The 13,269-nt window shown below is 40.6% G+C and overlaps 1 protein-coding gene across 1 annotated transcript in view; it reads right to left on the reverse strand.

The window, feature by feature from the left end:
* Positions 1 to 12,689, reverse strand: part of GRIN3A (glutamate ionotropic receptor NMDA type subunit 3A) — a 215,892-nt gene extending 203,203 nt beyond the window's left edge. The window contains exon 1 of the mRNA XM_072655052.1: positions 11,794 to 12,689. Coding sequence (XP_072511153.1) covers positions 11,794 to 12,612 — 819 coding nt within the window. The 5' untranslated portion in view covers positions 12,613 to 12,689. The remainder of the gene's footprint in view (positions 1 to 11,793) is intronic.
* Positions 12,690 to 13,269: the final 580 nt, after the last annotated feature.

Genomic DNA, 13,269 nt, shown 5'->3' on the forward strand with positions numbered 1-13,269 from the left:
AATCCAGTTATTTATTTTTGCCAAAAAGAAAATTGAGGCTGAGAAAGGCCAAGAAACTTGTACAAGGAAGGTCATACTGAAAATTAGCAGCATAGTCAGGACCAAACCCTTCTAACCCACTGACTCCTATTCCTGAGTTCTCTCCACTCTGCCATGCTTCTAGGCTCTGCCTTAAAGATTCCCCTCCCTACTTAAGACTTTGCAGTTAGGCCTACATGATTAAAATTCATATCTGAGGATGGCTGGTTTTCTGATGAAGATAGCCACACTGATTGTCTAATTATGGAATGATGACGAGTTAATACATAATTCTTTCCTTAATAAAGAGAACTTGTTTGTGTGTGTAGGGGGGAGTGGTCCAACTTTTCCTAAGAATTAGATTTCAGCTGCAGAAAATCCAAAGGGATCCATTCCTTACACATTGTTAAAGCTTTCAAAGTGCTAAGTATGTAAACTTCAACTAATGCCCTGTGACAAACCCCAAAGAAAGCAGTGACAGAACATCTTTTGGTCCATTCCTACGAATCAGACAGGAACATATCAACTGAGCTATAATCTGTTACAGTTTAAAATTCAGCTTGCTGGAGGGTAAAGGAAAATGCAAAGCCAGACTGCAAATGCAGGCAGAAAATCCTGTCCCTTGTCACTTGCTTCAGGTGCTTGAGCAACTCATGAGCTCCAAATACTCTTCCCTTATTTCCTACATAAATAAATAGTATTTGTGACCATCTGTCCCTCTATGCCTTGGAAACCAAGGTCCACTTTGAGTGGACACAAGGGATTCTGTTGCTTTCCTTCTTCACCTTTAAACCATATAATAGTGAAAATTTTCTTTAGTGTTCTATATATTTTAAATAACATTGGTGTCACTCAAATCTAAACAAAGCACTTTGGAAACCTTAAAGTGCTATCTGAATGTGAACTGTTAACAACAACAACGGTAACCACATTAATACCACTAATAAAAAAGAATTCTGCTTCACTGATTTTTTTCACCCTGCCAATCTAGACTATTAAGTTCTAGATACTGGGGAAAATAATGACCATAAGTGAGATGTGGTTTCTGCTTCTGAGGGGTCTACTGACTACATCTACATGAGAGAGAGAACAACGTAGCTGAGGAAATGGAAGTTCAGAGATGAAATAACTTGCCCACACTGGTAAGAGAGAATTATTTGTTCATTTTCCTTGATATTTTCTAAATGATGAGAGCATTATCCTCAAGAGGCAACTAGGTGGTGCAGTCAATACAGTATGGGACTTGTACTCAGCCAGGTTCAAATCCAGCCTCAGACATTTGCTAGCTGTTTGATTCTGGGCAAGATCCTTAACCTACCTTATCCTCAGTTTCCCCATCTGTAAAATGGAGATAATAATAGCAAATATCTCCTGAGGCTATTGTGAGGAATAAATAAGATAACATATTTACAATCTTGGCCAACCTTAAAGCACTGTATAAATTGACCTATTTAGAGTGCTCAGCGATTTATCAGGCTCTAGAGAGGCGAGGGTCAGATAGGACCAGCTGCCCAATGTCCTCTGCTCTAATTTCTTATGCTCTATTTACTAAAGAAATCTCCACCTCCAGCCCTGAATCTCTGTTCTTCCTGAAAACTTGTAAAGGACTACTGCTTAGGAAAGTTTTGCATCACTTGGGTTTTAATCTGAAATCATTTATCTTCAAGTCAGCAACAATTAGCTGCTTCTATCAGCCATTTATCATGACTTGGAGGAGAATGCGTTTTCCCCGGAGGAGAGCTTTACTTTTCATGAACCAAGCCAAGAAAAGCTGTACCAGGTCAGAGTAGATGTGAGGAAATAAATCTCCCTGACTTACTCCTGGTATATAAAGTGAGGCAACGAGGTGAGAGTTGCTATCAGCTCATGTCCTGTATTGTCTCCTATGCTACACCAACTCCACAATTCTACTTTTCTTCCTTTATATTTTCTTGCCTGGGTAAATGGGCTTCCTTTTAAATATAACAGTAGTTTATGTGTGATAAGAATAAATATTCATTACCTAACTTATGTATCCCAAGAGCAAGGCTGAACAGGATTTTATTCTTATTTAGCTCTTAATTAGCTATATACCCATGGTAACTTTCCTTACCATGCAGTGCCTCGGTTTCTCCATTTATAAAATGAGCAAATTGGGCAAGATGATTTCTAAGGTCTCTTCTGGATCAATCCACCAATCCACAAGTACTCTTTAAGCACCTGCTATGCACCAGATATTGTGCTAGGTGCTGGGGATACAAAGAGAAAACATGAAACCATTTCTGTTCTTGGAGAGTTTATTTCTTATCGAGAAAGACATCATTGGCATGTATAAGGGTATGTATGTATATGTTCATATACATATATATTATGCATATATATAGTCAATCTCTACCAAACACAAAATAAATAAAAGGCAGTTAAATACAAGTTAGTTTGGGTGCAAGAGAACTTTCAGCTGTGGGTATTAGGGAAAGTTTCATGTACTAGGTGGTACCTGAGTTGTATCTTGAAGGAACTCAGGATTCTATGAGGCCAGGGTGAGCAGATTGCATTCTAGGCATTGGGGTTAGTCAATGCAAAGGCACAATGACGGGGAGGGAATGCTGAATGTGTGACTATCGTGGGGGGGAAGGGAGGGAGCAGTTTAGATGGACCATATCATTTGAGACAGGGAGCTATACATAATAACTGTAGGAGGATAGAATGGGGCCAGACTGTGAGGGGCTTTAAAAGTCAAACAGAAAACTCTGTGTTTTATCCTAGAGACAATAGGGAGCCACTAGATTTTAGTGAATAGGGGAGGAACTTGGTAAGAACTGTGCTTAAGGAAAATCACATTTGGAGGATCAACTGGAGGAGGGAGTGACTTGAAGCAAAGAAACCAGTTAGAGACCATTATAATAATCTAAGTGAGAGAGGATGACGACTTGAGCCAAGGTTGTGGTCATATGAGTAGAAAAGAAGTGTTTATATGTGAGAGATATTTATGGGTAGAAACAGCAATGTTTATAGTAGCTGATCAAGATGAGAGACAACGAAAGGTTGAGTCGAAAAGGCTGTGCACTTCTGAGACTAGAAGAATAGTGTTAGAAATGACCCTAGGACTCCAATGCCAGATGCAATCCGTAAGAAAGCAGTAGAACAAGCATAGCATTTACTATAGGCTAATGGCCGATGATGCTGACTCATGGTAGACTGAGGAAAAGGAATTCTTTTCACTGAAATTTTTGAAGTAGCTGGAGCATTTAAGTGATACTTGACTGGAATAAGCTACTTACGAGAGGTTATGGTTTAGACTTGTGAGTTTGAAACCAAGTTAGACAAGCTTGGGACACAGTAAAGTGTTTACCTTTGCTCAAGATAGACTTGATTCTTAGTTAAACGTATACTCTACTACAACTAGTCAGTTAAGCAGTCAATATTCTTGAGGAAATGCAATGGGTATGGAACCAATATGGAAATTTGTGATGCATTTTCTCCTTTGGAGGCTCAACTTTCAGGACTTGAATTTTGTTAAATAGCATGTGTCTGAGGTGGGGGGGGGGGAAGGTGCATGGATGAGTAAATTAACAAGCATTTATCAAGTACTTCCCATGTGCCAGGTAATGTTCTAAGCACTGGGGATACAAAGAAAGACAAAGGTTGTTACATATTTACCAACATACTCTTGGATAAGAGTTTTAAAAGAGAACGGTAAGATCTTGGGATCTTCATTTCCCTTCAATGGGCTTCAGTTTCCTCATTTGTAAAAGGGAGCTGGGAGGGTAAACTAGATAATCTATAATATTCCCGCTAGTTTTTTTTTTTTTTGAGGCAATCAGGGTTAAGTGACTTGCCCAGGGTCACATAGCTAGTAAGTGTCTTAGGCTACATTTGCTCAGGCCCTCCTGACTCCAGCCTGGTGCTTTATACACTATACCACCTAGCTGGCCCCCTTCTAATTCTAAATGCTATGATATTATGAATTTACAAACAGAATTTAGTCAAAACATGGCATCAAGTACATTTGCAACCATTTAAGTATCTAGGATGGTGTGAATAATTCATGTTGGGAAAATGTACTTCCAGAGAAACTGATTAAAATAACTGTATTGCTTTCTTTTTGGTTGTCAGTTTCGCTGCAATCATTATTTTATTTAATTAGAGGATGTCAGAATATTGTAAAGTGTATGCTTCTATCTCCCTCTATTGCCCCTCTACCTGTGCTTTCTGAGGCCTAACCTAATTTTAGGATTATGCACTTAATAGAAAATTAAATAGAAAATTAAATCATTCCCCTGCCAGTGTCAAACAAGGCTATCTTTTGGCTTTTCAACTTTCTTTTTCAAATATCGCCAAAAAAATTTTTATCTGTAGTCCCCAAACTTGAATTTCCTATTTCCAAATGCCTCGTAGATATCTCAATTAAAAATATATGAATATACACATATATACAACGTAAATAAATATACATACATATACATACCCTCCCGACAAAACTTAGTACATCCTCTTTAATCCTTTCCCTCTTCTCACCTTGGCAGTTTTTGTGTATGACACCATCACCCTTTCCAGGTACCCAGGTACCCAGTCTTGGAGGCGTCTTCTTTTCATCCCTTTTATTCATCCCCAATTGATGGCCAAAGCCTGCTCATTTTATCTTTATAACAGGGTTGGAATCTCTCTGTTTTTTTCTTTCTAGTCTCACTGTCAACAGCCTAGTTCCACACATATTACCTCTGGCAGGATCCATTGTAACAACCTTTTAACTCTTCTCCCTCCCTTTAGCTTCACAATAAAACCTTTACAGCCCTGCCAAAGTAATCTTCCTAATGCACCAGCGTAGTCATGTCACTTTGTCCATCCTACTGCCAACAGGATATAACAAACCTCTTTACCCAGATACTCAAGGCTCTGAACGATCTTACTTTAGCCTCATTTTACATTACTGGTCTTCAAATACTCTATGTTCTAGACAGTCTGGACAATTAGCCTTTTATCCATTTCCTCCAGTCCTCCCTCACTTTGCGCCCTTTGTACAGGCCTTCCCCCAATCTTGGAAAGGACTCCTTTTCCATCTCTGTCAATGAAAGCTCTTTTTTTCAGGCCTTGCTTTAGTTTCACCTCCTTCATGAAGCCGCTTCTGATCCCTCAGCCAGAAGTAATTCCTTTCTTTTTAAACCCCCTTTTTGTTTCAATTGAATTAAAACTTTTTCTTTTTGGAATTTAATAAAAGGGATACTCACTGGATAGGGAGAGGGGAAAAAGAAATATTTGGAAATGAGGTAACATAAAAATGAAAGATATTAACATATATTACATTTCTCTCCCTATTTGTGTATGAGTTCTTTACTAGTATATAAAGCACTTTGCATGCCTTGGAATATATAAATAGTTATTAATTTTTTAGTGCACAGGGGTGGGATCAACAGTGTAATACAGGGGAAGGTCCACTAGGCTTGGAGTTAGGAAGACCTAAGTGTAAATTCTATCTCTAATATTTTGCTAGTTATATGACCCTTAGCAAATCATTTAATCTCTCAGTTTCTATATCAATAAATCAATTTCCCCATGTATAAAAATATGGATGATAATGGCACCAACTTTAAAGAGTTTTGTGAGTGTAATAACTGAATTTCAATATACGTGGTTTCTTTTGTAATTTTATCTATTTTATTTGGGCATTTAAAAGCTTTGTTCTGAAAAGGGGTGCGTAGGTTTCACTAGAGTACCAAGGGGGGCCATGACACAAAAAACTATTTAAAGTGTCAAATAAAAGTAAACTTTTAGCAATATTCCCAATAAGATTGTTAAAGGCAAGGGCTATTCTTTATTTTGTTTCCCAGTATCCAGCACAATGTCTTTTATAGCAAATGTCTAATATATGTTTGTCGAATTGAATTCTCAAAGTAGTCTTGGGAGGGAGAGTCTGTAGTTAGGGAAAATATAAAAAAGGATCAATCAAATATTCATTAAAAAACAAACAAGCAAACAATTGCTGGGTTTGAAGCCAGGTCTGACGAGTAGCACATGGTTCTAGGAGGGATTTATCTGTACCTAGTTTAAATTTATTTACCTTATATTGTGGACTTGTGCAAATTTTTTAGGATGACATAAAATAAAAGATTTCAGGTCTGGAGATCAGTTGGTTTCCGCCGACTTATATAACCACACAAAATTGCCCTTGTTTCTCCTTCATAATGATAATAGCTAGTCAGGATCAAACTATCCTGTAAGTAAGTAGTGAATGTTGCTGAGATTATAGAGGACAATCCTACATGATGGGACCATAGAATTGTAGATTTAAAGCCAAAGGGCACCTTGTAAGGAATCTATCCCATTCTCTGAGGATCAGGAAGGTTAAGAAACTGGCTGAAGATCACACAGTTACAAAGTGGTAGAACTGGTATTTGATCTAAGGTTCTTTGATTCCAAATCCAGAGGTTCTTTCCAGTGAAGATATATGAAAGAGGATCAAAAACTACTGGGACAGTTTGATAGGATGCAGATGTAAGAATGACATCCACATCGAAGATTGAAGATATTGACTGGTAACCTTTACTATTAGGAGAAACAAAGATTTCCTCCAAGAGTCATAGCATTAATACAGTTAAGGCAGCCTTGTCTTTTTGTATGGTCCTATGGGACTAGCTGCCTGACTACTCCTACCTAAAGCCATGGTTAGCCCTATGTTCAGACAGTTTTATATGTGCTAGAGAGGCTCTGAAAGGCCCTGCCTATTCCCCCAATAACTTTCCCACTGGCATTCTTCCATGCCTTTCATTCTCACATTAATTATTTTCTTAGCGTGACAGAATTTAGAATTGGAAGAGAATTTATAGATCATCTAATCTAACCCCTTCATCTTACAGATGAAGAAGTCATGCCCAGAGAAGTGAAAATGATTTGTCCTAGTTCATATAGGTAGTCAAGTCTTGATTCAAGCTCAGGCCCTCTAAGTGTAAGTCCAGTGCTCTGTCTTACTATACCAAGCTGGCTTTCAAACTATTTCTTAGATCAAAGGTTCTGGAGTATGAAAATGCAATTGATCTGCATAACCTGGTGGAGGGAGGGGAAATATATTAAGTCATTAACTGGCCTTAATCCTTTAATACCTGTTCATTCATCAGATTAACTATTCCTAGGTTTTCTTGTTTAGGTTTAAACAACTCACTGTCTCTGATTCTGACCCACTAATTAATATTGCTTGACCCAATTCAAGTTCTGAGATTTCATGCCTGAACAAATTCCTCAACTTCATTTCATCTGGTCCTTTAATTCCTGCATTGTCATCCTTCCTGCCTCAGATGATGATCCTTGGTGCCAGATTCCATTTCCTATTGGTGGTGTATGATCCTGAGTACAAGATATACCTAGAGGTCGCTCTGATGGTCTGTGGGTATCAGGGAAGTCATCTTTCTTATAGAGAACATGGTATTGCCAACCAAATGGAGTCATGATCTGTGTGATGCTGAGATTTTGTTCTATTGTTTAAATAAATATGTGTGCACACATTTAAGAGAAGGTTAGGGAACTCACTGCTTATTCTCTTCCTGAAAGAGAATCCCTTTTAGTTTTTTGATTTTCACTATGTCCAGGGTTTTGACATATCTTCAAGCATGATTCAAATATCTATGCAAAGGGGAAGAAAATTTACTATTATTTGTGACTTTCTCAGTTGGAGCTCCTTCCTCACAGAGAATTAGGACAAGGCGATGGTTTGGAGGCAGCTAGATGACTTGACAGACCACTGGACCTGGAGTCAGGAAGACCTGAGATCAGATCCCACCTCAAACAGTTACTAGATGTAGGACCCTGGGCAAATCACTTAATCTAAGTTTGCCTTAATCCACTGGAGATAGAAATGGCTAACTATTCCAGTATCTTTGCCAAGGAAATGCCATGACAGTATTGACATGCTATGGTCCACAGGGTCACAAAGACTCAGCCATGATGAATAACAACAATGATGGTTTAGAGCCATTACTAACAAAAAGTAGATTTCTGTGCTAGAGAATGGCAAACCAAAAACAAGGAAACTTCTTCATTCTCCAAAACAATCTTGATTTTTATCAATTATAGCCATTTTTTTTTGTTTGGCTGTTGACAAATCCACTCAATATTGCAATTCCTCTTTCAGGGTCTGTCACACAGGCTACACAACCTTTTTTTTCAGTTCTAAAATCTAAAAAAAAAAATTCTAGTTACTTTTTGTTATCCTAGGCACAACTACCTTCCATAGATGATCTTATTTGATCCTTACAACAACTTTGTGAGGTAGATATTACAGGTCACACAATATCCTCATTTAACCAAACAAATACTAGACTTTTTTTCATCAGAGTAGGAAGCACTAGGTGAGTATCTTCTACCAATAAAGACTGGTACCTTCTCTTCAACTTATTCTTAGTGAGTTACCCAGGGCATTAGAAGGTTGAGTGACTTGTTCAAAGCCACACATCCAGGATGTGGCATAGGCAGTACTAGATCCAAATCTTTCTGACTCCAAGGACAGCTCTGTATACCCAATACCATACTGCCCCATTTAAGATAGGAGACCAGTTCAGAGAGATTTAGTGAGTTGGCCATGGCAACCAAGTTATAAAAAATCTAAGAGACAGAATCTAAACCCAGATCTCTCCGGATTTTAAGTTCATTGCTCTTTCTATTATACTATGATCAACATGAGATGGAAATTTAATAAATCAGTTTTGAGATATGTGATACTGGTTAAGACACTTTGCCTTTCTGGGCTTTAGCTTTCTCATCTGTAATATGAGGAAACTGGAATTTGGTCCCCTCAATCTCTTACCTTCTCTGCTTCTAGAATTAGATTAGATTTATTTTTCAGGGTCACAGAAAAAGAAAAGCTGCTTGTTTAGGAAATTTCATTATTACTTCTTCTAAGGGAAAGCAATGACCATTCTATAAATTACAAATCCATATTGACTTTTAATAGATTGGAAATATTTATGGTAATATTTTATAGCATGTCACTTCCTAATATGTTTGAATATGAAATGCAGATGAGGAGATAGTAGGATCACTCAGCTGTCTGAAACAAATTCTGTGTTAATTCAACAAGTTCTTCCTGTATACAATTAAAATGAGGGATTGATCTAATTTAAAATACCTTTCCAAATACAAAAGTAAACATGTTGAGTACAATATTTATCCTTAGTTAACAGTGTCTGTGTTTGGCATGACTTTATTCTCCCAAGGGTTTTATACTTGAAGACCAAAGATAATAATTCTGATAATAAAATAACAATCATATTTATATAGCTGTTAATGGTTTGAAAATTCTAGTCTTCATAGTAGCCCTGTGAGCTAGGCCATTCAAGTTTTATTATTCCCACTTAACAGATGAGGAAATTTAGTTAAGTGACTGGTACAAGTTCCCACAATAATAATAGATAGCATTTATAGAATGTTTTATGGTTTTTAAGGCAGTGTATACACCTTATCTTATGCTCTTATTACCCTCATTTTTATAGATGAGAAAAATGAAGGTTTCTTGACTTTCCTGTGTAAGTGTCTGAGGCTGTGTTCTAACTCAGGTCTCCATCTAGAGCTTTTTTGATGCAATGTGAGTGTTGATGCTGGGACTTTAACCTAGATCTTTTGATTCTAGGCAACATTATAGCTTTTAATGATTTTATCAGGTGGGGGGGTTATAAAATTAGTCTACCAATTAATCACCGAGCACTAATTACCAACACTTATGGACCAGGTGCTGTTCTAAGAATGGGGATAAAAAGAGAAAGGTGAAATTCCCTGTCCTCAAGGAGTTTTTATTTTATGGTAAGAGAGAGCATTTATACATACATACATACACACACAATAAGATAATTTCAGGGAGATGTATCTGTAGTGGAGGAGATTAGGAAATACCTCAAGTAGAAGGTGACATTAGAGCTTTGTTTTGAAAGAAACCAGGGATTATAAGAGGTGAGAAGGAGGGAGTGCATTCCAGGCTTGAGGAATAGCATATACAAAGGTCTGGAGACAGGAAATGGAAAGTCACATATATGAAAAAAAAAAAAAAAAAGAAAGACCATTTTGGTTGTGCTGTTGAATATGTGAATGAGAGTAATATTTAACGAAGTTGGAAAGCTAATTTGGAGTCAGGTGGTGAAGGCTTTAAATGTCAACTAGAGACATTTGTGTTTGATACTAGAAGTAAAAGAAAGTCACTGAAGTATAGGTCATATGACATAGATAACTCTAAAGAAAACAGAAATACTAGTTTGGGGAAAATTCTTGTCATTTAGGATTCTTTTCCAAACAAATGGAAAAGAGACATGGAATCCATGACCACAATAGCTAATTAATGAAGTATTAGGCACTAAAAAGGAAGTGACAGGAAGCATTACAGATGCTTGCATTTCATTCCATCTGATTTTGATATGTACTGATAATGACACATCCTATCAATGTAATTTCATATATAAAACACTTGAGCCATAGGCAGCATTGCACCTGTGCTCTTCCGCCTCTCCATCTGCTGTATCACAGTCATTCAGATTCAGGTGACAGAAACCTTTTAGATGAAAGTTAATTAGCCAGTGTACTGCAGATCAAATCTTTCCAGTTTAGTGCTAAATGGAAACATCCCAGTCCAAAGGGTGGATTTGTGCCACCAATTTCCAAGTCTTAAGATGTAATTCATTTTTTTTCCTGAGTGGAGTAAAACAAAATAAAACAAACCTCCAGCAGTCTTTTTAAATCTAATCATATTGTATATATTAAACTTTACATACACTCAGAGGTTCTATGTGCACTTCTGAATGTGCACTTAAGGAGAAAGAAGAGAGGTTAGAATAATTTAGAAGAGAACTGGAAGAATGATATGATTTGGCTTCATAAATATTCTCAGTTTTGTTCTTTTCCACCGACTTGTTGGTCAACCTTCAGCAAGACCCTTAACTGTTTTTAGTGTCCCTATCTTTAGAATGGTACCAAGGCAATGACACACCCATTTCATAGGAATGCTTTCCCAAATCCTTATCCCACCTACAGTTCTGCTAGATCTTCAAGCTCATCTTGCATGTAGTCTGAATGGGGTAGTCCATTTACTGCCCTGAAATATACCCACCCATGCTACTACTACCAGTCCTTTACTCAAAATCCTAAAGAAATTCCCGAGAGAGAAAGAAAGAAAAAGAGAGAGAGAAGCAATTGGTCAGCCTCCCTCCTTTAAAGAACCCTGTGTGCTGTAACATTCACTTCAGATACCTAACACACTTTAAACATTAAATCACTTTCCCCAAACGTTACAGATTTTCTGGAAATATTCAAATATTCTTAGTTTTCAAAATCACTAATGCTTCTCAGTATAGGGTGAAAACAAGGCCATTTTCCTCTCAGTCAAAAATTTTAAAAAATAAAATAAAATAAAAAAGTCAGGTCATCTGACCTGATCTGAACTGTCACACTGCTTTATCCTTCTCGCCCAAGCAGCTCACTCAGAGTAGTGCACTTTTCCAGACTGGGTTTTGCTATGGAAGGTTCCTGCTATATATTCTCCGTACCCTCTTTCGAATCTGAAACATCCTTTCCTCACTCCTTACTCGGCACTCACTGCCACTAGGGAGTATGTTCAACCTCAGGGTTCTCACTTCTTACCAGTATGGGAGGAATCATTCATGCCTTTACTCCCCACTTCCCCCTGTGTCCATTCGAAGTTAAAGAAACATTGCCTGTCCTCTCTCAGTATTATTCCATCGCCTTCCCTTCCCCATGCTTTTTCGGTCCCCCTTTATGCCCTCCACACTAATGACCACTCAGCCCATTGCACGGACCCGCCCTTACCTGACTCTTCCGAGGAAATTCGTAGCGCACTATGCTGATCACCGGGATGTGCAAGACCGAGCTGATGAACTCGAGTTCCAGCATCTCCCCCTGGCTCTGGGGGAAGGCCAGCAAGGCCGACACCCCTTGGACCACCACTGTGTGGCACACGCTCTGCAGGAAGGAGACGGGGTCACTGCTCCAGGCTGAGCTCGGGGAGGAAAAGGGCAGGAGAGGGAGGTCCCCGAGTCCCGCCTCGATCGCCATCACCACTTCCAGGGACAGGTTGTAGGGCAACAGTCCCGACATGCGGTTCAGGTTGTCCACAGCAAAGAGCAGAGCGTCCCGCGGAAAGAGCGTGGCCTCTCCCGCGCCTCCCGGCAGCCCGGCCCCCCTGCTGTGCAGGGCGCTCCCGAGCCAGCGGCTCGGAGCCTCTGCCCCCCCGACGGGAGTGGGGGCCCTGGCCCGCCAACTTCTATCGCCTGCCTCTGCCGATGCCACCGCAGCCAGCGCCTCGGTCTCCGCCCTGGCCTGGCGGTCCAGGGCCCCTGCCGTCCTTCCTGCCGTGACAGGCGCCGCGGCGCCCCCGGGGTGGATGTCATTACGTTGCCCCCGTGCCCCGCTCCAGCCTTGTCCGCTGCCGGTGGCGGTGCGGGTGCCCGTGGTCCAGGGCTGCAGGTGGACTGCCCCGATCCGCACTGTGTGCCCGATGCGCTTGAGGATCTGGCAGGGCTGCGGGTGGGACGAGGAGCCGGGCACCCCGGCCAGAACGAGCGCACAGGGCGGCAGCAGCAGCAGACAGATCCTGCTCAGAAGCCACCACAAACTCAGTCTCCTCATTACTGAGACCCGAAGCGGGAAATCCGGGGCGCCCCAGGGAAAGCGACGCCCCCGCCCCCCCTTCGCTGTCTCCAGAAAAGGAGAATTCCAGAGAATCCAAGCCTGGTCCACTTACAATCTGACCCCAAGGGCTTGGCCCTTTCCTCACCGAGGCGGGGTAGCCAGATCCCCCCCGACCACTTTCCCAGCCATAAAAGTTGTTGCGGATCGTCCAGGCGGCCACTTTGGGCCGCTTTCGCCTTGGACCGGGTGGCTCCTGGAGCCGCTCTCCACCTCCTCCTCCCCCTCCTTGCCGCCCCTCACATCTCTCAACCCACGGCTACCACAGCACCCCCAAAGCACCTTTCACTGCCCAGACATTCGGTCAGCCGGACCTGCCCCATCCACGGCTCTTTGGAGAACTCAGCCCAAGGCGCCCCTCAACCTCCAGGGCTACTGGGACGAGCCGACAGCGGGATGGATGTATATGAACCTTAAAACACCAACATCGAAGGCAAAAACAGTCTAGGCAGCTGGACGTCTAACAACTTCCAAGCGGTGATCCTGGGAAAATGGGAGGAAGAAGAAAAGCCACCCCCAATCTCCCTCTTTATTGTTCCTTTCTGGCAACATCTGGACATGGATAATTCCCGAGGCGGCGCTGAGGTAAATACACCC

The sequence above is a fragment of the Notamacropus eugenii genome, chromosome 1 (genome assembly GCF_028372415.1).
Source record: "Notamacropus eugenii isolate mMacEug1 chromosome 1, mMacEug1.pri_v2, whole genome shotgun sequence".
Taxonomy (NCBI): domain Eukaryota; kingdom Metazoa; phylum Chordata; class Mammalia; order Diprotodontia; family Macropodidae; genus Notamacropus; species Notamacropus eugenii.